At 41.1% G+C, this 27,639-nt stretch overlaps 1 protein-coding gene and 1 long non-coding RNA gene across 2 annotated transcripts; one reads left to right on the top strand and one right to left on the bottom strand.

The window, feature by feature from the left end:
* Positions 1–5,716: 5,716 nt before the first annotated feature.
* Positions 5,717–13,743, bottom strand: LOC119524156 (histone H3.3A). Its single transcript, XM_037822797.1, has 4 exons — positions 13,623–13,743; positions 11,972–12,122; positions 10,592–10,745; positions 5,717–6,383 (listed from the first exon to the last, which is right to left on the bottom strand). Exons 2-4 carry the CDS (start codon positions 12,097–12,099, stop codon positions 6,255–6,257), a joined length of 411 nt encoding a protein of 136 aa, XP_037678725.1. The 5' UTR covers positions 12,100–12,122; positions 13,623–13,743; the 3' UTR covers positions 5,717–6,254.
* A 183-nt stretch (positions 13,744–13,926) lies between these two features.
* LOC119515443 lies at positions 13,927–22,726 on the top strand. The gene is made up of 3 exons (XR_005213049.1): positions 13,927–14,044; positions 19,799–19,946; positions 22,634–22,726. It is a non-coding gene; the product is annotated as an uncharacterized LOC119515443 (long non-coding RNA).
* Positions 22,727–27,639: the final 4,913 nt, after the last annotated feature.

Raw genomic sequence — 27,639 nt, forward strand, 5'->3', positions numbered from 1 at the left:
CCCAGCCTTTTTGGTGAGTGGGGGAGTGAGTCTTGTGGGGCCCAATTGGTGTCCCAAGCTTGCGTGTGTAGTTGGTGTTGCCTGCCCTGTATGTGGGGCGTGTTTCTGGGCAGTCGGGGAGGGGGGGGTGGCCCTAACAATCAAATCTCCCTGATGATCCTAGAGTTTTAAAGCTACTGCAATAGTCTAATCCTTCAGTTCAGTCCTGCCACAGTTTGTCTCTGCCACTGACCCACAAGTCTTTGGTATTGGCGTATGGCTCCTGAGACTTGCAAGTGGGCCCCTCTTCCAGGCCGTGCACCCCGGGTCCTCTGTTGAGGGATGACTGTGCTATGTCACAGGTGAGTGCCGTCCCCCCAGGGCAGTTCTGGGCTGCTGGGCTGTGTTGGGAGGCTCCCAGTCTGCTCAAATGATGGCTGAATGGGGCTCTGTTAATTCACACTGCTCCCCCTTCCCAGCTCTGGGACATTCAGCTGAGGTTGCAGGGAAGGCTAATGTCCACGCCCAGTTTTGTGGTGTGTGCCTGTTATTTGAAGCACTTCCGTCACACTGGGTTGTCTGGGGCAGCTCTGGGCTATGGGGCTGGCGATGGGCAGGAGTGTTTCCTGTCCACCAGGATGGTGGCTGTGAGCGGACACCCCCCTTTTCTTGGGAAGTTGTGTTGTTTAGTGAATTTTCTCAGCCACTGGATTATTGCCTTTTGTCTCAGAGCTCTCTTAGTTCTGCTCTTGACTTGAGGTGCCCAAATTTCAATTCTTTGAAGCTTTCTGTATTGAGCTTCTTAGAGTAATTGTTTTAGAAAAAGCAAAAAGGATTTAAAAAAAAAAAAAAAAAAAACGGCCCTCCTCAGAGATCTAATGGGTTATTGAAATGCTAATAGACAAAGCAACCAGGGCCATTAAGGAAAGGTGCCCAGGGCAGAGAGATCAGCCTTGCTTCTGGATTTGCATATGCGCCTCAAGGCCTGATCTCCGCCCTTCCCCTTTCTGTGTTCACCAGAACTCCAAAAATCCTCTGCTTTTATTTTGGAGTTTTTCGTGTTGTTTTTTTTCTATGTCTGTCTCCTCTCTGCTGGGCTGGCTGCTCTCAGAGTCTCTGGTGTCTGGCCTCAGTCTATCTATGGTTGGAGTTTGAATCAGTAGAATGAGTTTCCGATAAGAGCAGTCACTGCAATTCTCCCTTCTCCTTCCTGGAGCTGACAGCCCCTCCTCCCCCGGGACTGAGCCTGGCAGGGAGGGGCGCGGGTCCCCTGGCCGCAAAAACTTACAGATTTCGCTGATCTCAGCAGTTCCACGTTTTCATGAGTGTTGTATGAAGTATGCCCAAAGACAGATTGCTCTGTGGTGTCCAGTCCACGCAGTTCCTGGCTTTTTACCTACTTTCCTGGAGGAGTAACTAAAACATACAGCTCACCAGTCTGCCATCTTGCCCCTCAATTCCCTCTTAATTTTAATCTACACCTACTCCCTTGGTGATCTCATTCAGTTTCATGGCTTTAAGACCATATTGCTGATTACTTCCAAATTTATATCTCCAGCCCAAACCTCTCTTCTCAACTCCAGGCTCATAGCCAACACTACTTTGAAATCTCGACAAGAAAATCCATCATGCATCTCAACCTTAACATGTCCCCCAAACTGAGATCCTTGTATTCTCCAAACATACTCCACTCACAGTCATCCCTATCTCAAGCAATAGCAACTTCATTCTTGCAGTGGCTCAGGCCAAAACATCTGGCACCATTAACCCATCTTTTTCTCTTGCCTGCATCCAGCACTAAACTCTTAGCCATCCTAACTTTAAAAAATATCCAGAATGCCTTTTCTCACCACCTCCATTGCCCCCACTCAAGGCCAAGACACTATATCATGTCACATTTAGGTTATTGCAATAGCTTTCTAACTAGTTTTCCTGCTCAGCCCTTATTCCCTCTCAGTCTGTTCTCCACAGAGCAGCTGGAGTGATTTTGTTAAAACGTAAGTCAGGCCTTTTATCCTCTACTCAATGTTCCACATGCTTCCCATCCCGCTCAATGTCCTTAATAGGACCTACACAGTCCTCCATGATCTGGTTCGCATTGCATCTTTAATTTCCCTCCTACTCTTCTGCTCATTCTGCTCCAGCCGTGCTGGCCTCCATATTGTTCCTGAAACACATCAGCCTTGCTTCCCCTTTGCATTAGTTTTTTCCCTCTGCCTGGAATAATCCTCTCATGTCTGCATGGCTCATTTTGTTCAGATCTTTATTCAAGACACCTCAGTGATGCCTCCCCTGGTCACTCTTTTTCACTCCTTGCCACCCCTAACATAACAACACTTCTCATCCACTTTATTTTCTCCCCTTTAATACTTAACCCCTATCTAACGAACTACATATTTTACTTCTTGTCTGTTTCCCTCAACTAGACAATAGCTCCATGAGGTTAGGGAACTTGGCTTCATTCACTTCCATATGCCCAGGACCTGGCACATAGAATTCCATATTTATTGAATGAAAGAGGCATAAGGGGATTGGGTGATTTGTCCAAAGTTACACAGCTAGGATAGTGGCAGTCTGGCTCTAGAGCCTAAACTCTTAACCGTTAATTATTTCCATTTTTTACTGTTTATTTTCTCACTGACTAGAATCTTCCGAAGAATGTTTAATAGTGGTGAAGTCTTCAAAATGACTAAAAGAATGCCTCTTACCTAGGGTTTCACCATTAGAGATGTGATTTGACACATTATCACGATAAAGATGTCCCCTTACCTAGTCCCATTTCATTTTGAGAACAAAACTCAAGGGCATGAGAGAGATCGCAGAAAATGCCTTTGGAAAGACTCCAAGTTGAGGTCAGGTTTTTCTCTACAACTAACTTTTCAAGGAACAATATGTATGTTGGTTTGCTCTCAGATTTTTAGATTCAAATGCAGCATTTATTGAGTAACTACTATGTGCCAGGCCTTGGGTTTTCACAACTATTTTCATTTACTCCTCAAAATAACCAACCAGTTACCATTCATTAAGGTTACAAAAGTTTAATGTTAAGTCCTGAAGGCAAGCATGAACACTTATTCTTTTTCCCATTAATTCAACAGATTATCAAGTTTATGTCCCAGTGATGGGGCTACAATGGAAAATATGGCAAACCCGTTATTGTAGCTCATTCTAGTGGGAGTGAAGTTAATAAAAAAATAAATGAAATTAACAGGGTAATTTAGGATTTGGATAACTACTAAGGAAATAAAACCGAGGGATGTGGCAAAAGGGTATGGGCAGGAGGGTTGTCTTATTAGGCAAGTGGTGGAAAGACAGCAGATTGATAAAGTCACATCACACAGGGCTTTGTGAGCCAGTGGGGAGTTTGGGTTTTATTCAGCATGCAATGGGAAGCCACTGGATGTTTTTAGGTGGGGAAATGACCTAAAAGGATATGTTTTGGCAACTCTCTGGAAGCTGTGTGGAGAAAAGGCCATGAAAGTACGAGTGGATAGATGCAGACACACTTAAGTTATTGCAGTAATCCAGAGAAGAGATGATCAATTGGACTAGGATGGTAGTAGTGAGAAGTGGAAAGTTTTGGATGCACTTTTGGACGGAGCACCAAAGGACTTGAGTGTGAGGAAGTGGAAGAAATTAAGAGGGGTAGTTTATGACATAGAAGGAAATTAGATCTCCTAGATGAACAGCATTGGTTTTTGAATGCTCACAGGGTTTTCTTGTCAGATTCTAAAATTTGTTCCCCTTTCTTTTCCTTTGTCTCTACCAATAGCATTACCTTCTTTATTCTCCTATCTCTGGCAATATTAACTTCTAATTTATTTGTACATACCACACAGAGCATGGTAACTCAAGAGAAGTCCCTAGATTTAAGACTATCTGGGGACAAATTCCATCTCAATTTACTGTGTGACCTTGGGCAAGTTTCTTTACCTGTAGAACAGGTTACAGAATACTTGATTTAGACTTTAGGAACCTTTTCTGGAATCAAGATATTAATTGGCTATTTCCATTTTACTTACTCAAAAAAGTTCAAAAAGCTGGTTGAGTTTGAAGATGCTAAAAGCTGAAACTTAACTGAGCTTGAAGGTAATTTTAGCTGTAGTTCCTACACCACTGGACCCAACTCCAATTCACTACAGAGGATTTTCCTGGCTAGGTTTGCCATGTAGCAACTCCAAAGCCTACTAGGGAAGAGGATTCAGTCTGATAGTTACTGAGCACCCAGGGAAGAACGCATGAGAGATCTCACTCAGGAGTTAAAGGATAGCCCTGAGCTCAAAACTACTATGAATATTGGCCAGACCCTGGACAATTAAAAACATATGGTCCCAAATTCCAAATCCTCATTTGTAAATAGAAACAAGTAATTACCTTAATAGGGACATATGCTAACATCCACCAACAATAGGCCACACTATGTTATGACAAGCTCCTGATATGCTGACCAGCCATCTGTATGCATACGTCCAACAACAAATCCATCTACTTGTGCTATTTTTCCTCAACTGCCCTATTTTGTAATATACAACTTATTGTGTATTAGTACCTGGACAGTAAGCACAAATAAGCATTCAAAATGGGTTCAATAAATGAATTAAGGGATCCTCCCATAAGGAAAGAAAAACTACACTTTTAGTTCACTGAAACATTTGAAGAGCAAAATTTTAAGACTGAATCCAAGAACTTGAAGGGTATTTCTACTTGTAAATAATTGGTCCACATCAGACTCCAGCAGGTTAACATTAACTATTATTTTTCCTCCCCCATTAGAGGCCCATTTTTTCTACTAGTACTTTTCATAATAGGCCTACCATTTATGTACCTTTGCAATGCAAAAACCTAACTGAAGAGGAAACATTTAGCAACTACTGTTGACTTTCAGTAGCTTGTTTTGAGAAAATACCAAGCAATAGGTACTCTGTCTAGTAATCCAAGCAATACCAATGCCCACCTGTAGAAGTATATATAAAGGACCACACAAAACTAGGAAGCCATGTTACCAGATGTTTTATAAATCTCCTATAATCTAAAGATGAAGTTACTGCCCAAAAGAGCTTAAGAACATTAAGAACCTAAGTCAAACATTAAACCTTATCGAACTAAGTCTGTTCTTAGCTCATTCATTGTTAGTATTTCACATCACTTCCAGAGCCAAGTTTCAAACACTTGAATGTTCTATCAGTACATTAGGGATGTTATAGTTCGTAGGCTAATTATCCTCATTTCACAAGCATTCTGATGCTAAATGAAATGCAGTGCGCTAAGAGCTATTGGTGTTTCAGTAACTTCAGGATTAAGTAGTAGGCAGCATCTTAATATAACATCTCTAACACTAATTTTCCAGCTGAATGAAGACTTAAACTGTTTTATGTTTTCACTTAGTGTTAAACATTTAAAGTTTATGTAATATATATCTGTACTTTCACTACTCAACACAGACTACTAAGTATTTACAGGTGACCCTGATGATCAGATAGGTTTGAATACAGCATATTCAGAGTTAAGATTTGGTTTTGGCAAATATATTTCCTATCTACAAAGTTAAAAAAATCAGAAGAAACCAATAGCTCCAGCTACCTTCCAACTCGAAGCTTACATTTTTCCCCGTCTGATAGTCTTGCGCCAGATAGAAGTTGACAATTAAAGCACTTTATACTAAAAACTTTTTTTGAATACAGGAATTTCAAGTGAATTAACTGTACAAGCAAGGTTAATAATAAAGACCAAAAGCAGGTGTAGTTTAATGTATTTTAATAGCAAACTTACAGGAACAGCACAGAAGACAGACAACATTAAAAACATGTACTTGCATGTAGGACAACTCAGTTAGAAAAGTATAGTGAATGGATGGAATCTACTGTATGATAAAAATGCTACAAACACCATTTAGTTGCCATCAATAAGAAATTTACTTGTTTTAAAAAAATCCAAATGCTGGCATATCCAGAAAAATTTAACAGTTTATTTATAATTGTTATAAAGTTGAACTGTTGAAACTTGTTCACTGAAACATTTTGACTTACATTAATGCTTATGTCCCCGCATTTATATTAAAAATTCACACACAAATGAAAATGGAAAAACTGCCAATACCTGATTTCTGTCCCCTATTTTTCCATTCACAATCATATACTTAGGTACCTTTTGACCCCATGGGAAAAAAATATCTAACGTTCAGAACTACCAATAACAGGAAGAAGAAGAGAAAAAAAAAAAAAAATTTTTTTTTTTTTTTTTTTAAAGAATGAAATGTTTCCCATCAAAGAGGATTCTTAAGCACGTTCTCCACGTATGCGGCGTGCTAGCTGGATGTCTTTTGGCATAATTGTTACACGTTTGGCATGGATAGCACACAGGTTGGTGTCTTCAAAAAGGCCAACCAGATAGGCCTCACTTGCCTCCTACAACAGGAACGAAGAAACAAGTATTAATGGCGTTATTTGCAAAAGACGTATATAATTTTGAAAGTTAAAATAATGAGGTTTTTGAAATCCTTTAAAACCTATTTCAGAAGGCATGGATTATTTTACCAAACACATTTTAAAACCTGTGGGACAAAGCTGAGAAGGCAGCTTATGAAAACTGAAAAGTTTAAGTCTGTAAATATGAAATTATACAAGAGTTCAAATTACTTTATTGCTAGGAAAGCTTAATTTTTCTAATGCTAACATGATTTCTAGTACACGGAAACATCTTAAGTAGAGGAATCCAATTTAAACTCCCCTAACATTCTCATTCTTAGAAAGATAAATGGAACCATGCATGTAACCAATCCAAAATAATATCCACCCCCACCTTTCTCAACCTGAACCCCACTGAAACTCCAACAACTGTTTAAAAAACTCTGACTTGCCAAGTAAAACAACACAGTTGACATCTGGTTTCCATCCTATGGTCCTCATCTAGGTTTTTGCTTACATCTCCAAAGAATTTTATCACTAAAGTACTTTGCAGGTCCCAGAATACATTACAGATTAGTCTGCTTTTAACATCTATTTTGCCTAGATGTGTTCCCCGCTGTTCCTTACTATCTTCTTTCTCTATATTCCCTTACCTGTCATGGCATTTATTGCCCTGTAATATTAAATATCGATCTCTGTTTTTTTCATTCTACTATAAGACTCTGAAAGGTACTTCTTTCACCTACTATCACTCAAGAACTGCTAGCTGTATGAATCATTTTGACACCTGGCATATATGAAGAGGAAATAAGAGGGTGCATCAACTTATAGCACAAACTGGTAGCACATCTCACAGTTGTAGCCAAGTTAAAACACCTTACACATTTTGAAATGAAGACCTTGCCAGTTTGTTTTCCTAGTCTAGTCATCAGCTCAACTGCTTTAGTGAATTGGGAGAATTTTACCTTTTTTTTACTTTTGAAAAAAAAAAAAACAAAAAAAAAAACCACTCTGTTTTTAAAAGCACAGCATTGTAAATGTAATTAACATCACTGAATTGTATACTTGAAAGTGGATAAAATGGGAAATTTTATATTGCATACCACAATACAATAAACAACCACAAAATCACCCACAGAACTGTGTAACACCAAGAGGGAACCCTAATGCAAACTATGGACTTCAGTTAATATATTAGTGTGGTAACAAATGTACCACACTAATACAAAATGTTAATAGAAAAAACTGAGGTAGTGGTTTACACTACTGTAAACTCAAATGGTTTACAATACAGCATTTCATGAAAAAAAAATTTCGTTCACATTTATACCTTCATTTTTTTTGGCCTTTTCTCTAATGTAACAGTTTTTTCAACATTTTCCAAGCCTACTTAATCTTTCTCCAGCATGTTATCAAGAGCTAAATCTTATTTACCTACCCTTTAAGGTCTACCTCAAGACTATACCATGAATGACAAGCAGAAGAAGGCAAACATTCCTCTTGCCCCTGTTCCCAGATGCAGGTCATCTTGAGATCCAGTTACTTATAATAAAGACCATATTTTATCCTACAATGGCTCTCCCTCAAATAGACATTCAATAAACATTTGCTGGTTTGTGTTTTTATATTTAACTCTAATAAAATCTCTTCTCTTTGCAATTAGTCCTTCATATCTTACCTATTCTAAAGGTGTTAAAAGTATGCAATAACCAGTGATTCATTCTTGGGATATTCTAGAAGTGGGTAAAAACTTTGCAAAACATGGCATACTATAGCTTCCTCTTAGAGGGTTCACAACACACAACATACAAGGTCTGAAGTTCTTCAGGAGGAAAGAAACCAGGTAAATTTTGCCTAATCCAGCACATCTCAGGATTATTCAAACCTAAAACACTTTTGGGCAACGCAGCACCAAGAGCTGCTACGTGGACAGGCTGACAGGTCCCGTGGTTCCAAGACCATTTAAAGCGGTACTATCTATCAGCTTCCCTGGGCCTACTCAGATGTGGCAGCTGGGACTCTCACTGTTCTTTTAGAATGTGGCTGTTAGTTTATAGGGCTATGGCTGGTCAGCTCTGGGAGAAGATTCAATACCCATGGGGTTTGACCATGACCCAGATATTTCCAATTCTATTATCAATATCTCAAAGTTCCTTAAATATTAAGACTGGAATGGGAAGTAAAGCCTGCCACATCATTTTATTACCAAATGAACATAATTTTGAAATTAAAAGAAAAACATCTTAACAACTGGAAGAAACTGTTAATTTACAACAGTTGAAGTATATCCAGTATCTGACTCTTCCTCCATTTCAAAACACCAATATTCATTTTTACACAGAACATTTTAGTTAAAACTGACCTTAAAGGCAAAGGATAAATTTTAAATTTTAAGTTAATTCTTGATTATTTATGGCAAACTTAGACTAGCTTCTCCTCTATTACCCTCACTGGACTACCTCCCCTCCTTTACTGTATAATGGCATGTACACTATTTAGAAAAATTGTAATGTAAATTGTTTACTTCTAAAGACAAAAGGTGACTTTGGAGTTCTGTTTCAATGACTTACTTCTATTACCTTATTTCCATTAGCAAATTCTCCATCCCCCGTATCTTTAAGAAAACAAAAGTGTACATACAAAAAGAACAAAAACAAAACAAAAATCTTGTAGCAAAGATTATCCTATCCAATCAAGATAAAAGATACCTCTTAAAAGATTACTATAGGCAGACGTGAACATTTTGCTCAAAACCTACAAAATACTTAATGCTAAATATAAAGTACATACCTTAGTAACAGTAACAATGGAAGTTTGCACATGATTAGCTTTAAAAAGACACTAGTCTTTTACCCAGGTTATTTAGTAATCTCAATTTCCAAGTCTACATTACTGACACTTATGATATTTGGAGATTTCTAGCTCATAAGTGCTGGATTTTCAAGTAGAACTGATACAGAAAAATAAAACTAGCAGCTTTATTTCAATGCTTGGGAATCTTAGTAAAATTTCTGTATTTAAAACACAGTGGGAACACACAATTGGCAATCATAACAATTTCAAGTCACTGAGAATTTAATGGATGCCTAGTTCTGGAATTCACCAATCAAAAGAAGTTTAGACGAACCATAGAAACAGCTCAACCAATTATACTTCAGTGAGGAATCTACCTATTAAATCTTCCTTACATATAAAGCAAAAGCCCGGCACAGCAACAGCAGCCTTAAAAATCCTCCAATGGAGTATATGTAGATTCTGAACCCTCCCAAGAGATTTTGTTTCAGGCCTGCAGTGGTACCCAGCAATTGCATTTTTGCTACCCCACTCCTTGCCTCTGATGGAAGAAGTCTTTTCACATTTTGAGATACAGTGATCTAAAGGATACCAAATACACAATATAAAATAGATTATTTAAGAGACTGATGTTCAGTACACACCTACATACCTTCCTTGTCAACTATCATACTTGTGGGCATTTCAAGTTTTAACCTTGGCAAAAAACCACAAATATTTCAACTACGAACCACCTCTAGAACAGAACTCTGGCACTCCAGAGCTATGATTAAATTCAATATGCTTCCCATTTAATCAGAAATCCATAATCCCTTTAGCAAAGGTCTTCAAATCCCTGTCTCTTTACACATCCAGTCTCATCTTCAAGCACTCATCTAATCCTATTTACCACTCACTGCTCTTTTTACCTTAACACACGATTCTTTAATACTGCCTCTTTCCGCCCAAGACATTAAGTTCTCTTTACTTACATCTGTCTTTTCAGAGCCAGGAGGAGATTCACTCAAACATTCCTTTTACACCACTCTTGTTTGAAATTGTGATTATAAATATAGGCCTTTAGGCCCCCTACCTTCTTAATGTCCTGCAGCATAGCATAAACCGAACAACAGATTCTTTTTTCTTTAAATATTTTAGTGCAATGAGTTACCCAAATTTTAAAATGGTATAATGGAAATCTGCATTAGGTTTTGTAACTAATGATGAACTGGGGTTCAAATCACGGTTCTACCATTTTTCTATGACCTTGAGCAACTTAACCTTTCTGAAATCTCTTCAACAGGGAAATAAAGATATCCCATACCCCACAGGCTCATGATGATTAAATTAGATAAACTTATGGAAGGATTTAGTATTGTTCTTGGCACAGAGCAGAAGCTCAAACTCTTAGAACCCTTCCCCACCCACCATTTTACCTGCAAAGCACCAATTGCTGCACTCTGGAAGCGCAGATCTGTTTTGAAGTCCTGAGCAATTTCTCGCACCAGACGCTGGAAGGGAAGTTTGCGAATCAGAAGTTCAGTGGACTTCTGATAACGTCTAATTTCACGGAGTGCCACAGTACCAGGCCTTTAAAAAATTAACATTAAAGAAACTGTTACTAGACACATAAATAACACAAAAGGATAGTGGTCAACTTTAAAGAAATTATTTTTTTTTTCAAGAAACAAATTACCTCATCATCAAATTTCACCAATCAATTTATGACCCCAATGCTCAAGTCTAATAAGACTAACAATACCTTTAGAACAAAAAGTATGAAATTAAGGTAGGTTCCTGGCAGGAAGTATATCAAAGCCCCCTGTTTTTCTTCATTTTTTAAACTTGTATATATGAATCACTAACTTCTGTTACTACAAATACCACAACTTTGGAGGTATTATTTTCCAGGCTAATAACACAAAGTTGAGATTGTTTAGGAAAGACTCTTCTCAATTTAGCACTACTCTCCTTCTTCCTAGCATATTCTCAATTCTTTAAAGAGTCCTTAGACACCCAGCACACCCAATGTACTTTTGTAAGGAAAACACTTCTGGTATCTAAAGGTTTCCCAGAATATCTTTACTTTGACTACTGTCCATCCCTCAAGAATGATTAAATTCAAAAACTTTTGATTATGCGGTGTTTCTTCCACGTGGAAGAGTTTATTACCTGGAAGAGTTTATTACTAAGTTATTGTCAGCAAGAAATTTACTTCCAGTTCTGACTTATTTCTTCCACTGAGCTTTATTTTAGTTTAACTGTAAAGTCATTTGCAGACAGGGGGTACCTAAGTATGGACAACGCCTGCCCTCTAACGGCAGATGCCCTTAACAACACTGCTCAGATAGCTCTAAACCTAATGAGCTAATGCAGAAGTAAACCAATTCAAGTAAATGAGGGCTGGGGACCACTTCATTCAAAACACAAAACCCCCATAAATCCTGATTAAATTACTATTTACCAAAAGCAAAGATATAAAAAACACATTTCAAACACAACCCTTTACATTTAAAAATGTTACTAACCTAATAGCTAAATAAAATGCTAATAAGCTATCCCATTATTATTAGTGAAATATTAGTTCTCCTTAGGAATATGAGGCTGATTTTGGCTTCAAAATTAAACATATTCCCAATAAAACCTAACATTAAACTATATAGACAATCAAATATTAGTAAATATTCAAAAAGGGAAAACCCAACCCTAAAGCAAAAAGTTTGCTTGTTATTCACCTTTTTGTTAGATTATGTGGATTCTGCTACAGGAGATAGCCTATGTCCCAGTTTTCCCTCCCCTCTTTTTTTTTTTAATACCTGTAACGATGGGGTTTCTTCACCCCTCCAGTAGAGGGCGCACTCTTGCGAGCGGCTTTTGTAGCCAGTTGCTTCCTGGGTGCTTTACCGCCGGTCGATTTGCGGGCAGTCTGCTTTGTACGAGCCATGGTATATAGACCTCCTTACTTACCTATCAGCATGAAAAACAAAAATCACTACATCCAATTACAAACATGTAACTTATTCTTCAACTACCCCCTCTCTCAAATCCGGAAATTATGGTCAGTATTAGAAAATGTTCCTAATGTTATATAATTTGAAAGAGTGCAGATTACATCTACATTTAAGAATGACTTCCTGAAACAAACTATAGTACTAGATAATTGTTAGCATTAACACCAATCATCTCTCAAAATGCCAACTCTGAGCGACCAACAGCAAAACAAAAGACCCCTAACAACCTCTGTTCCAATTCCTTTAAAGTAGAAATTAGAAATTCTGTAAATATTTGATCCATAGACAAGTCAAAAGAACGAAGCCACAAACCACAGAAAAGGTTGAATCAAATTACAGCAAAAAGGTTTTAACCTCACTCCCCCGCAACTGGCAGTTGATGGATTGCTGTAAATATGTGAAAACATTCCTGGTTTTGCATCTTTACAGTAATGTTGACAAAAAGGCGTCTCGAAAAACGAGAGGAACAACAGCTACCACCAACGAGCACTCTACAAAGCACTGTCTTCGCGCCCAGTCCTAACAAGCTTCTCAATGAGAAAGAAAAAAAAAAACAAAAAACCACTGCCCCGCACCCAGGTTTTAATTAACGCATGAGGATCCGCCAACTGGTCCACCCCAAGCACGATAAAGTTTTGGTTTTGCCTCTTCTGGGTACCTCGGCTCAGGGTCCCCCATCCTGCCGCCTCGCTACAAGCGTCTTGCGCAGGCACAAACTCGGCTCCCAGACCAGAACAAAATGGAAACAATCACAAAACGTATCCGATTCTCTTCCAAAGAGACAAAACACCAAATCGCTCAAAAATATCTCATCTCCTGCCACGTGCCGCCCTCCAAAATGCAAAAGTTTTTTTGCATTTCAAATGCATCAAGTTTCCGCTTCTCCAAAAAAGGAAAAAAAATTCCCTCTTTTAGAAATTTTCCTCCTTTTTTGAAATGGGGAAGAGAGAAACGGGAAAAATATGGTCGGTGACCAGAGAAGAGAGACAAGATGGTGAAGCTTAGCAACAACTGTGGGGAGGCAGCAAAAAGCGAGTTACCCCAGAGTAGGAAGCAGCGGCGATTTCCACCCCTTTCCCGCCTGAAAACTGGGGTCTGGGACTCGGGGGCGGTAGTTAAGAGGCTCGCGCGGGTCCAGGTGAAGGTTTGGGGTCCGGGGAAGGGGCGACGGGAGGGATTTCGCCGAAGAAAGAGGAGTCCGGAAAGCGGGGAGGAGGGAGAACAGTCTCGGCGCCGCGGCGGTTGCTGCTGTTGGGCTGAGGCGGCGAGAGACCGGGAAGCCGACGCCGCCAGAGAAGAGAGGGGAACTCACTCCTCTTCTCCATTTCTGGGCCAAAAAGTTTGTGGGATAAGCTGGAGGGGCTGTGGGTCCCCTCCAGGAACCCCCAAGGCCCGGCTCGGGGCTGACGGCAAGCCAGGTTCGGTTCCGGGGAAACGGGCAGGCGGGGAAACTTACCCCCCTTCTCCTTCGGCTGGAGCTCGGCGAGCTAGAGGCGGCGCTGGCGTTAGAGAGCGACGGCGGCGCGGCGGCGGCTGCGAACACAATTGAAAGATGGCTGACACCGAGGCTATCCCCCAACACACGCCGCCCCGCCCCCGCGCCGCGCTCCAGCCAATCATACACAATGGAGGGAAGGCTCTGCCCCGCCCCCGGTCCACCCTGGCTCGCGCCCCGCCCCCGCCCCTCCCCCCGCGCGCCCGTTCGCTGGCGCGCGCTCGCTCCTCCCCCGCGCGCCGTCCGCTCCCTCCTCTTTCCTCCCGACTACCTCGCGCGGTGTGTGTACAAACACAAAAGACGTGCAGAGGGGCTTCAGGCTCTCGCCCCAGATGGCGCCCGCCCCCGGTTTAGTATCTGCTCCCGGCCCCTCACCCCGCTCGGTACGCACACGTCATTGAACCCCGGAAGCCTGGGTTTGGGGCGCCAAGGGGGAAGTGAAAGGGGAGAGGAGTGCGAGGGGAAGCCCGGAGGGTGAACGCCGGGCCTGTGGGCGTCTCAGGCCGCGGCAAGGGACCGGCGGGATGTCCCGCGCTGGCCCCGGCGCGCGCCCCCGAGGTTCCCCGGGCGGCGTGGGGGCGGGGAGGCGGACACGGCCGGCCGAATTGCTGCACCCTAGTCGAAAACCAGTACCCAACAGGAAGCGTGGAAATAGGAGCCTCTCCGTCCCGCGCCCACTTTGGGATGGGGCTGCTGAAGCAGCTGGCAGGGCGGACGAACGGCCCTCTTCTCCCTTTCCTTCTGGACTAACCGCGGCCGGGTCAGGGGTGCGTCTGCCCCTGACTAAGGTCAGGTCGGAGTTGGTGGGTTCAGAGTCCTGGGGCCGCCCGCAGACAACTTGATCCACTTTGGAGGCCGAGGCGAGCCTCCAGTATGTGGGCTGTGGGCTGCGGGCGGAGCAGCGGACTTTCAGCAAGGGCTCGGGCACCGAGGGCATCCGGCCTATCTCAGGTGGCGGTCTCCAGGGCCGAGAGGACGAGGATCGCCTTCTTTCTGGGCCCAGGGTGCCTGATGCAAGACGGCTGTGGAGTATACAATTAACCGCACCAGTCCTGGCAGCTTCTACCAGCTAGTGTGGGCCTTATAACGTCTCAGTATTCAGTAGGAATGCATTGGAAAGGAATTAGTCAAGTGTTGCGGGCCGCTTTTGCATAGTTTAGATGAGGCAGAAAACGGCAGAAATAGGGAAAACGTGGGTTGAGAATTATTACATGTACCTGTTTTCAAATTCTCCGAAGCATAGGAGGTAGACTTCAGGCTCATGTTATTCACATTTTCAGTTGATTGGCTTTAGAATATCTGAACTGTCCCTAGATGGTATTGACAACGGTCAACAACTGTGTGAAGGTTTTCAATAGAAGCGATATCTCATAGGATCGTGAAGGAGATAATTTTCATAGATGAAGGGCACTAACTACTATATGTAACCTGAAGATTTCACAGAGCATCTTAGTCATAAACATTATCCTGAAACATCTGGAAATCAGATATAAGGGAGGAAATAGATTTGTGCAAGGTCACTAAAGTAAGGAACAGACTCAGGAGAACCAAAAAGGCCAGGCGTCTAGTTTCATTAATATTTAATGAATGGTAAGCGTTGGTAGTTGCAATGCAGAACACATGCAATCTATGAGCTTTTCTACATATGCAAAAAAAAAAAAAAGAAAAAGAAAAAAGCCTGTGCAAAAAGCTGAGCTGCAGAGGAGGAGTTCCTATAATTCGGCCCAAGAAAAGTATTTTTGTTTGTTTTGTTTTCAAGAAACCAAAGTGTTTGCTGTTGTATTTAACCAGGGAGGCTGTTGTACATCAATTAAATTCATCATATCTTCAAGGAATGTTAAATAAATGGCATGGGTAATGTTGTCTTTACATGCTGGATTTTTCCATTGCTTCTATTTCTTGGTTTTAAATATTTTTAAGGAAGGTAAAGATTATTTTAGGTCAAATAGTTCTGCTCTTGGATTATCTGAACCAACTCAGCTGTCCATCTGTAAAATGGGAATAATATTTACCTGTGCAAAGGAAGGCCACAAGTTTTTTCTAGTTGTAGGACCTAATACTTAAGCACCCGGATAGATGTGTGGTTAGTGACTTCAGGAAGTTCTCTAAGTGAATATTTGTTGAGTGCCAACTATGTCAGTCACAATTCTGGGTGCTGGGAATACAGCAGTGAATGGCACAAGCCAGCATTTCTGCCTTCATGGAGTTTAGCTCTCTGGAAGCATTTCCTTTCACAGGTAATGCCTCCTGGAAGTAGGGAAGCAAAGAGGGGCTGTAGTGCCCCAAGAGTGGCAAAACTGTAGCCAAGGGGAGAAGAACAATGGGGGACAATAGTTGCCAGGACAGGAAGAGATTCTAAAGGGGCACCAGGAGACAGCCCTGAGTTGGCTCTGCTTCTAGAAGTCTTGGCCTAAAAATGGTCTCAAAATTTGAAATTAAAAAAAAAAGTGTGTAGTGGGTGGAGCAAAAGCTTTTAAGTAAACACATTTTCCTTAGAATAGAATACTTAAGGCCACTAATTTAGATGTGTTTAAAGGGCAGAATGGAAAGGAATTTAAAAGCCTCTGTTTATTTCTGCTTGGCTGTTATTACTCCTCAGTGCAAAGCTCAAGGAGATGTTTCTGGCCATTGGTATTCCCCCCACACACACTTAATCATGTCATTCTTTAACACATTAATTTAAATTTGCCATGTTTGTTATTTTGTTGTTGATCTTGTTTTTTGTGTTTGTTTTGGTTTACCTGTTGTTGCGTTTGTGAAAGCTGCCAAAATGCAATATACCAGAAATGGATTGGCTTTTACAATGGGGGTTTATTAGTTCACAAATTTAGAGTCCTAAGGCCATGAAAATGTCCCAGTTAAGGCATCAATAAGACATACCTTCTTTGAAGAAAGGTCAATGGCATCCGGAATACCTCTGTCAGCTCCGAAGGCATGTGTCTGGTGTCTGCTGGACCTTTGCTCCTGGGTTGTGTTGCTTCTGGTTCCAGTGGCTTTCTCCTCAAGTGTCTGTGGGTTCTCACTTAGCTTCTCTGGGGCAAACTCTGGGCTTCATTTCTTTGCTTAGCATCTCCATATGTCTTTCTGTCTGCATCTCCAAGCATCTGGGTCTGTGTCAGCTCTGAGCTCGCTCTCTCCCCCTGAGCCCTCTTAAGGATTCCAGTAAACTAATTAAGACCCACCTTAATTTTTCAGGGGTCACATCTCCATGGAAACAACCTAATCAAAAGATCCCACCCAAAATAGGTCTGCCACCACAAGAGTGAATTAAAAGAACAGAGTCTTTTATGGAGTACTTAACAGATTCAAACCAGCACACCTGTTTATTTTTCATCTCCCTTAAAGAATGTAAACTCTAGGATAGCAGTGGTCTTCTCTGTTTCTTTCCACTGGTCTAGCACGCTATCCTCCCCCCCCCCCAACCCCTCAGCTTGGGTCCTCTCGCCATATTAAGTGTTCTCATGCAGTTCCATAAAAATTTTAAAACTTGTACAAAAGTAGAGTGGTACGATAAGCACCCATGTACCTATCACCCAGCTTCAACTGTTATCTACGTAAGACCAATCTTGTGTATTGCTCATTCTCTCCCCACACCACTTGAATTATTTTGAAGCAAATCTTAGATGTCCTATCACTTTGTAGAAACTTTAGTATGCATTTTAGGAGCCAAATAAAGGATTGATATGTTTCTTAAACCTCTTATAATTTATAGATTCTCCCTGTCTTTTCACTTTGTTTAAAAATTTGAATCATTTGCCCCTCTCTCAGTCTTGCCCAGTAAATAGCACCAGCATTTACCCAATTGCTCAAACCGAAAAGCGCAGGTATCCTCCCTGAGCCTCCCTCTCTTTCACCCAAAAGCCATTCCCTTAGCAAGTCCTTTTGATTCCACCTCTGAAATGCTTCTCACCTACTCCTCACCTGTCACCTGGACTCCCATGGTAACGTTTCTCTCCCCACTCTCATGCTTCTGTATTCCATTCTCTACACAGCATACAGAGATTAGATTTATATAATGTAAATCAGATCAAGCCACACTGCTGCTTAAATTCATTCAGTGGCCTCCCACTGCGCTTGGATTAAAGTCCTCACCCTGGGACTTGGCATCACTCCTCCCCGTTTGCCATCTCTAGTGCACCCCACAGCCTCTGAACTGTCAAGTCCTTCCCTGTCTTAGGAACATTAGGCTTGCCATTTCTGAGGTTTGAATCCTCTTCCCCCAGCTTCTCACAGGGCTCATCTTCTGCAACATTTCCAACTATGTCACTTTAATCCTAGGAAATTATCGTATTTGTATGGTACACTGAGAAAAAGTAGATGGAATTTGGGGCCATTCATATGGAGCTTGATAAAAAAAATTCATTTCATATTTTAATACTACAAAATCACTAAAAGAGAAAATATTCAGTTTTAGGGAAGATATTAAATATCAAACTTGTATAAAACTTTCAAATGAAACATTTTCAAAGTTTTTAATGCAAAGCTTTGAGCTTCCTTCCTGAACATAATTTTTTTATATTGGGTTTTATGCTTGAGATGGACATACGCAGTTCCTTATTAAGATATTATAATGAAGATCTCTTCAAATTCTTGATAGCCCTATCATTGGAAAGCTTTGTTCATATGAGTAGGTGATAATAAAATTTAAATCATTTTTTCAGTCATTCAAAAATGTATAATAGTTGACGTTATATATTTCAAAGCTTTTCCTTTGACTGACCAATGATAATCTTGAAATTTCTTGTGAATGGATTTAGAATCCAATTAAACTTTTTTAAGATCAAGTATTTAAAAATGATGTAGCCCAAATTTGTGAAATGCACATGCGCTGTTAAAGCAATCACCCTGCAGCTGCCTCAGACACCACCAAAAAGGTCCTAAAAACTACACATGGACAGAAGTACCTGATATGAGGACTGATATTTGGGTTGGCATCAGGATCCCTTTTCAGTCTCCTTGTCCCCAGCCCTGACTGGCTGCATTTTGAGCACCCAGCATGGGTATCTCTCGGGCTTTTGTCCAGGATGAGCTAAAGTGGCGAACCTGGGTCCAGAGCACCTCCCTGGCTGTGCTTGTGCATCACAGGGAGCAGTGAGTGCCTGCTGCCTCTCATCTGCTCAGCACTGGGGGGACCATGAGGGGCGGGTCTAGCCCCGCACACTCTGCTCAGCTGCCTCCGAGGAGCCCCAGATGGGCCTGCTCACAATGGGAGGTGGTGGTCTCTTGGGTTGAAGTCACTCTTCTCTCCCAAAACCCGTAGCCCTTAGTGAAGACCAGTGGGCTGCTCTGAGGTCTCAGCTCTTATGTCACCACCTCAGAGAACCTTCCCTGACTCTCTGTCTCTACCCCCACCTCCACCCCACACATTATTCTCTGTCACATTTCCATGCTTTTTTCCTTTCCATAGCAACTCTTAAAAGCTAACATTTTTGTTTGCTGGTTTGTGGTCTCCCCTACTAGACTGTAAACTTACTGAGAGAAGGGACCTTGATGTTTTATATACTCCCTTCTCCATCAACTTATATAATACCCATACCCAGCCCATGCTAGACACTTAATAAATATTTGGTGGGTGAATAAACACAAAGTGACCATATTTTATTGAACCTTGCAGTGAACTGTAAGGTATATTTCCCAGGATTCTCATCACTAAAAGGATGATAACAGTGTTTTTCTCATGGTGAGGTTATGAGGCTGAACTGTGTGACCAGGCCTAACCATCACTATTAATGTTCTGTTAATTTCAAATACTTATTAAAATTAAATAATTAATGGCATCTATTGTAATCATTATTCCCTGCTTATGAAGCAACCTTGAGATTGCTATTGGGCTTTCTGTACAGATGGAGGATGCCCTTCCCCTTTGTAAATGAATACCTTGGTGTTCTGTTTTCTATACAAGTCTTTGTGAACTAGGTTAGTGTGGTTCTGCCTTGAGGAAAAAGTGCCAAAATATTAAAGTGGTTCCTGAGACTACAAGGCCTGGGTCACACCTTGAACGTGGTGACGTTCATGGTGAATTCGTGATGGTAACAGTACCTTGTGACATTAGGCAGCCTTAGAAACACTCCCCTGCCCCTTTTCCCAACTCCATACCTTGAATATGGAGATCTTACATGGAACAATTCTCTTCCTAGAAAGGAAAGGATGGATGCAGCAAGAATGAGAGTGGACACTACTCTCTGGGCCTATGGAAGGAAGCCAGCTTCAGCTGCTATAAAACAGTTCAGAACCAAGGAGTTGGGCCCTTGGAGAGTTGAGGAGAGAAACGGCACTTTAGCAGGGGTAAGCTTTACCATTCTTTAAATAGAATTAGCAAATAAAAATACAGAATTCCTGGTTAGATTTCAATTTCAGATAAACAGCAAATAATTTTGTGGCATAAGTATGTCCGTGCACCATTTTATCTGGCAACCCGAGCAAGGGGTTATTTTCCGGGCTGAGTTTGAGGACTATAACAGGAGGTAGGGAGAGCGCCCTTTGTGAGGCTTGTAGATAGTGTGCCCAGGATGCGTCTAGTTGTGGATGGAAGTCAAGGTTAGGAGTGGTCCTAAGAAAGCTGTATAGTCTTAACAGGGAGCTTTGTGGGTACTAAGCTCTCTCCTTCCAGCTTAGAAAGGGACAAATCATCTGAAACTTCAGGGAAGTGCATGGATTTTTTTTAGACTGAGATGATAGAAATTTTTATTGTCTAGGTAAAGGTTTCACACTTAATGTTTGATATAATATCTGTCAATTAAAATTCTTAATATAATCGGGATAAGATAACTTGTCTGACATTTCAGGTATTCTTGTGAGAAAAGGGCTATAAAAGAATGAATTTGCTTTCTTTTTTGATGCTATAAATTTGGGAACATCATTGCTTAGATTATTAAAAAGAACAGTACCAGGCAGCTTGGGGTTCCCTGGTAACCAGTCTTTCTGTGTCCTTGTGACAGTTCATTCTCAGTCTATCAAAGGGAACTAAGTCATCTTTTCCCCCAGAAGAAAAGTTAACCTTGCTTCTATCTTGCTTTTGTTTACTTGGACAATTAATCCAGTTCTTGGATGAGAGGGGATACTTTTTAAAAAGAGATAATCCTCTTTCCTTTCCTTTTATTTATTTATTTTTTTGGAATTTTCTTGCCTCTGAATTAATACTTAAGAAGTGCCAAGATCATTATATCAGAAAGTTTTGCCCCATTTACAGATGAAGAAATGGGCTAAGGAAGGTCAGGTAACTGGCACCAGTTAGCGTGGGCAGAGCTGGGATTCTGTCCCCTACAACTGCCCAAGAACCCATGCTCTGCTGCCCACGATTCATAAACTTTTGTTTTACTGATTAGTCACAGTTATTAGAAATTTACCTTAAAAGTCTTAAAAAATGGCTTCATTTGATAATAGTTTTAGCTACCAATTGATTTTTATAGTGCTATAGGAATGTCCTAAGAAAATATACTAAGAACCTCACTATATATATAAATACATATATGTATTTATTAGGAAAGAATGTAAATCATAAGTGTATAATATTAAAAACTGCAGTAATTTCCAAAGGAATTAGTACCAAGATACAATATTCCTCAGATAAGGAGGGTAAATAACCCATTTGCCATGCCTCAGCAGTTAGCATATTATTGGCCTCTAGTAAATACTTTTTCTATCATTTTTTACTTCCTTGGGGTATAGAGGCGCTGCTATTACATAGAATCCAGAGAGATGCAGTAGCTGGGCTGAAACTCAGGAGCCCGGGATCCCTGGCCACAGGGTCCCTGAGCTCAGTCACTCTGCTCCCCTGCAACGTGTTTTTCAGGGCCGCAGAGCGAGGCTGAGGGGTCCACACATTTGATCCAAGCTTTTAAAATGGACAAAACCAGTGCGAAAGGGCCTGGCTCTTTGCAGATATCCTGTAAATGTTATTTCCCCCTTCCCTTAGTCAATAAATAGCTATTTGGTTTGTGTCTAGCTACAATTTATTGTTATATTAGAAAATAATATAGTCGATCCCACATATTGCATCTGTGAGCAGAGCTGAAAAGAAAAGACCAATGTGGGACCAACAATGCTTCACATGGTATTTGCAAAGAAAGCGGATCCTTTGTATGAAGCAGTACTCCTCCTTGAGCTGTCTGGAGTTTGGCCTCAAACTCAAATCTGCCAAAAAGCCTTTTCTTCTGAAAAGCTACAAAAGCTGCCCTAATTGTTATTGCAGTATGGCAGTTTGTTTGTCTGTCTTTGCTCTGTATCCTAGCAGTCCATAGATACATTGTTGGAAATTGGGATTTGGAACATTAATTCCTTTTTTTTTTTTTAAATCTTCTCTCCTGGTTTAAATGACATCCCTCTTCAGTTTACCATCTTCAGTATGGCATCTGTTTATTATCCATTTTGTACTTGTACTTTACCTACTGTAGTTGGGGGGAGGTGATGTTCAATGAAATTGTCCTTCAAAACTTCATCTCAACACTTTGGTTTGTTATTATGGTTTGTGGTTAGGTGGAGTAAAACAGACACCCTCATACATTGTTGTTGGCTGTGTACATTGGTACAACCATTTTGGAAAGCAATTTGCAATATGTATCAAGAGTCATAACAATATACATACTTTGAGACTATAATTCAGCTTCTAGAATCTAAACCAAGGAAAAATTTAAAATAATGTACGTACAATGATATTTATTGCAGATTTATTAATAACAGTGAAAAATTATAAATAGAAATTGATTAAATATATTTCATTAACCCCCCTCCTAAGAATTTTTTTCCACCATTAAAATGCTGTTTTTTAAAAATTTTGCTAAAAATGTTTTTATAAGTGTAATGTTGGTTAGAAAAAGGATATAAAATTATATACTTATTTTGGTAATATGCTGGAAAAGTGTACACCCAAATGCTAATAATGATTGTCTTAGGATGGTGGTATTATGATATGTTTTTCTTCCTCATTTTCCGAATTTTAATAATATGATTATATTATTTTTCTTAATGGACAGGTTTTTAATTCAAGAAAAAAAAACAAAAAACCTTTTGGAAGTACAATTGGAACCATATGCCATTTTGATGAGAATTTTCAGAACTAAAAACACCAGGACACATGGCTTGATTTATGGCGTGGCACAGGACACAGTGTTTGAAATTGGCATTATTCCCCCAAGTCCAGGATGTGTACCTATATGTAGATTAACTGGCACTGATGGCGGTAAGCCAAAAGTGAATCGGATGACTGGCTTTATTTGAGGGAACCCTTCAGACTGTGTTGGTGCTGACTCAGGGCCACCCACAGTGCCATAACCCAGGGCAGTGCAAGCTGTCAGGGGACCAAATAAAATTGATACCACCCATGAGGCTAAAACAGCGAGTCTTTTCAGCAGTTCTCCCGCCCAGGAAACTTCTCTGTAGGTAGTGTCATCATTCCATACACAGGCAAGTCTGTGGTCAATCCCAGTGAACATTAAGACTGCTTTTAAAAGCATTACAATGTCTGATCATGATTTAGAAGCTTTTCCTTAGAGTTCAGATGATCACCTTCTGCCAGTTGCCCCTCTCCCAGGACAGTAACTTTGCCTCTCCTGGCAGAAGAGCCTTCTGCCTCCCCCTGGCCCCTGCATTCAACAGTACATCCAGGATTCTGCACTGGAGAATAAGCCAGATGCTTGGTGTTATTGTGCCTTCCATTGTTATTGTTGTTTCTTTCTCACTGCTATTGCATAAACTCTGAATTAAATTTTAATAGAAAGGTATTGCCGAGTGTCCTGAAGACTCATTCATTCATTTGGTCATTTGTTCATTCATCTACCAAGGGCATAATTTATTACATACTGGAATTAAAGAGCCCAGGAAAACATATTCCCCCAAGTTTATAGACTAAATCAGGGTCACAGATGAAAAATAATTATAAGGATCTTCTACAGGGTACTTCAGAAATCCCTGGGGGATGGATGTCTTTGTGCTTAGGACCTGGTGAGTGTGAGACGGGACCAGCATGTTCCTTAGGGAGGAGGGCTATGGGGAGGGACTCAGGGAATTGCTTGGAGAGAGTGGGCCTCAGGGCTGGGCCCCGACGGAGGTCTTGGCAGGGCCCGTGATTCCCGGAGTGCAGAGCTTAGTTGCTAACACCAAAAGGGGAGAAGAAGGCATCAAGGACAAATGCCACATAGTAAACCATTTTGGCTAATCTTGAGTGAGGAACAGGAGGATGGTTGCCTTTTCTTTCTGAATTTTCCCTTGGAGTTCAATCCCTCTTTGGGTGGTTCTGCTAATAGGAAAGGGTCCATGGTTACTTGCTTAGGAGGATTTCTAGGAATTTCTTCAGCAAATTTCTTTGATACCTGGGATTTGATGTTTGCCAAGAGACAGCCTGAGCAAATTCCTAAACATTGGACCAGAAGACCAAATTCTCAGGGTTGGCAGGCCCTGTTCATTGCTTCTTTCGCAACCAGAGACTAGCAGTAGAATAGGCTGCCTCTCATCCACTGAGCACATGCCTACTTGACCTTCAGGGTAATCTAGCTTTGGTGTCTTTGCCTTTGAGAGAATTTCTGGAGAGTAGGAGAATTTTCTCCAGCCTAGCAGGTGGGAAGGAGAGGTGGATGGACTCTCCGTTCTTTGTCAGTGTTAATCGCACTCCTCACCTTCTAGGCAGATACAGAATGACACTCTCGCTCTTCTTTTCTCTCTTCATCTTCTTTGTCCCCCACTTTCCCCTCTCCTCTCACTCCTCATTCTGGCCAAATCATCTGGGGAGGGAAGGAATGGTCAGGCCTGGGAAAGCCTTTTTCTCTCTAGAGCAAGCCCTGAGTTTCCTCCATGGAGGTCACTCAGCTTCAAAAGTTAGCCTTGTCTGGGGTGGATCAGCTGAGCCAAATGACTGTCTTGGGGTCGCCATCCCCAGACTCCTCCGGTGTCTCAGAGCAGAGCTGGAGCTCACACAGTGCTGCTGCCCCTGCCTCACACCTGTGGCTCACACACATGTGCAAGAAAGACCCAGGGGGGATGGAGGTGCTGGGGACCAAGCAGGCAGGTAAAAGTTCACAGCCCTTCTGGAGGTGAATGATCAGAACTCAGTCCCTCTAACTCACTCCAAAAAAAGTTAAAATGAAATTGTTTAATGATGAAAGAAACATTCCCAACATTACAAAACATTTGGAAAATAGAGAACAGATCAAGGGAAAAAAATCCACCCATAATCCCACCACCCCATTACAACCACTCTTAGCATTCCAAAAAATGTTTAGTTTTTTTCCCTACACATTTCAGGTTGGTGCTGTAGTGGAGACATACGGTCAATATGAAAGTGCCCACAAAGTCTAATAAAGCAGACTGCTACCCTTTGAGAATAAAATTAGGAAGAACTGATGAGATCAGCCTTTCATAGCAATGGCACAATCCACGATATTGAAGTAAGTTTGCTGATATATATCAGCTTTCTCACCTGCAAAATGGCAATAATACCTTAATTCCCTTCTTTTCAGAGTTGTTGTGAGATTAAAGTGAAATAAGAAAAAGCAATAAATTTAAGATACTATTAAACAGATGTACCTTACCATGTCATGATTATTCAATTTATTTAAATGGAAGATGCAATCAAATCACATAATTCAGGATTTTAAAAAACCTTACTTAGGACCTGTGCCAGTTTGAATGTATTATGTCCCCCAAACGCCATTATCTTTTATGTAATCTTGTATGGGTAGGCGTTATCAGGGTTGATCATATTGTAACTCTGAGTGTTTCTTTGGAATGTGCCCTTCCCAGCTGTGGGTGATGACTCTGGTTGGATGGTTTCCATGGAGGTGTTGCTCCACCCATCCAGGGTGGGTTTAAGTTGATCAGTGGAGCCATATAAATTAGCTGACATAACAGAAGGAAGTCAGTGCAGCTGTGAGTGACGTTTTGAAGAGGAGCAAGCTTGCTAGAGAGGAACGTCCTGGGAGAAAGCCATTTTGAAACCAGAACTTTGGAGCAGACGCCAGCCACGTGCCTTCCCAGCTAACAGAGGTTTTCCTGACGCCATTGGCCATCCTCCAGTGAAGGTACCCGATTACTGATGTGTTACCTTGGACACTTTATGGCCTTAAGACTGTAACTGTGTAGCCAAATAAACCCCCTTTTTATAAAAGCCAATCCATCTCTGGTGTTTTGCATTCCGCAGCATTAGCAAACTAGAACAGGACCTCAATTACATGCCTGCCTGTTTAATCTGGTGAAATATAATGGGTAGGTAATTGGCAAATATGTCTTACACTGGTTGTACATATCTAGTCTGAAATGCAGTAGAGTAATGTCTGTATGTGCTTTTTAAAAACCTTTACTGTGCTGTAGCAACCATTAGCCAATTCGCCTTGGTAACTAATGCTATGGAAGTATGACAATTAAAAGCAATTATGAAAACTTTAAGAATTGGGAAAAATAGAATACTTAGAATACTCATACTTTATATGGTTTTATACTCTGAAATGAATGTTGGGTGCAGATCACCCCCCTAGAGCTCTGCAAAACTATGTGGTATACTAAAGCAGAAAGCATGAATATACAAATAAGTTTTAGAGAAAGTTTGCTTTCTGTGCTTTTAGAAACAAAATCATCACACTTACTCTGATGGGTTCTCAAGTTATTACATTTTTTTCCTTAAATTTCCTAAGCACCATCTCTTCATACATAGCTGGGTAGCCCTCAGGTTTCATCCTATCCCACCAGAGATCAGAATCAAATCCCTTCTTGTAGGAGATAATTTAATTAATTAATTAATTAATTATTAGTCCCAGAGGAAGAACTTCCTGGAGAAAGTAGACACATCAGTTAAAGTTTGGCTCCTTACATGGGGCAGTTGGCTTCCAGGCTGCCAAGTTCTACCCAACACCCAAGAAGGTTGGTGACACCTCACATGAGGCCTGGAATTTTGGGAGCAGAGTTTCCCTCCCTTTCTTGGACTGATTCTGGCCTAGAATAATCCACATTCCCCTCCTTCTCTTGACCTAGACTTGACTGTCATTCCTGAAAGAACTAAGACAGGCATAATACTGTCTTGAGATTTTGCTTCATCAGAACTTCCTGTGGCCACAGAGTCAAGTCATTTGTGAATCATCACTTGTGCAAACCTGTAAAGTAGAAGCTCTACAAAGGGTAATAAAGAATGCAGAATGTGGACAGAGCTCCAAAGAAATGGACTGGCTTTTCCTTATTCTCTACAAGGGGAGAGAAAAGGAGACAAAAAGCAAACATGGAAAATGTGAATTATTGAATTGAGGTGTAAAGTATATGGCTGTCATTGTACTACACTATTTTTATAATTTTTCTGTATGTTTAAGATTTTCATTAAAATGTTGGGATTGAGGAAGAAAAAAAAAGAAAATCCTGGGCAGAGGATTGAGAGAAACCAGGAGAAAATCCAGAAAAATTTTAAGACTCTTATAAAAGACAGGTAGGAAAAAGGCTCTGGAAAGGAGGAAAAAAATTAGGCAATGTTAGAGAGGAAGTATCAGGAGAAAGTGGAGAGGAGAATGATAGGCTACCATTTTGCATCCTTCATTCAGTTCTGTAACTCAGTCATCCAAAGTTTCTGATTCTACTTTGACACTGTAATATGAGACTGGAAATGCAAACATTTAACAGGAATAGTAACTTGGTAATGAGTTTGCCATGAGTAAAGTATCTCTTTTCTGCTGTGAGAATGCTCTGTCCACATTAGACCGTGTCGTTACACACTCCCACCCCCCCGCCACTGCCTTCCAGACAGCCTTCCCTGGCCCCACTGATAGGCCAACCAGTCCATCAGATGCACTACGAAAGTGGATTCTCTCTCTGGAGCGTTTCAACTAAAGGTTGGAACCGAGCAATCATTTTGTAGAGAACAGGTGCAGAAAGTGGCCGTTTGAGAGAAAATTAAGCAGAAGACACTGGCCGAAAGAGGAGACCGGAGCAACCGTGACAGAGGCAGAGCCAGAGGGACCTGGAACCCTGAGATAGTGAGAGAGGAGCTTGCTCTCCCTTTCCTGTCCCA

This window comes from Choloepus didactylus, chromosome 2, assembly GCF_015220235.1.
Source record: "Choloepus didactylus isolate mChoDid1 chromosome 2, mChoDid1.pri, whole genome shotgun sequence".
In the NCBI taxonomy this organism is placed as follows: domain Eukaryota; kingdom Metazoa; phylum Chordata; class Mammalia; order Pilosa; family Megalonychidae; genus Choloepus; species Choloepus didactylus.

Bases quoted from the DNA above. Each gene is read 5' to 3' on its own strand.
- LOC119524156 (XM_037822797.1), bottom strand. From the start codon at position 12,099: ATGGCTCGTACAAAGCAGACTGCCCGCAAATCGACCGGCGGTAAAGCA. The intron at 10,746-11,971 runs GTATTAAAAAAA...AATTTTTTAAAG, and splicing joins AAGAAACCCCATCGTTACAG to GCCTGGTACTGTGGCACTCC. The intron at 6,384-10,591 runs GTAAAATGGTGG...TTCCTGTTGTAG, and splicing joins CAGCAATTGGTGCTTTGCAG to GAGGCAAGTGAGGCCTATCT.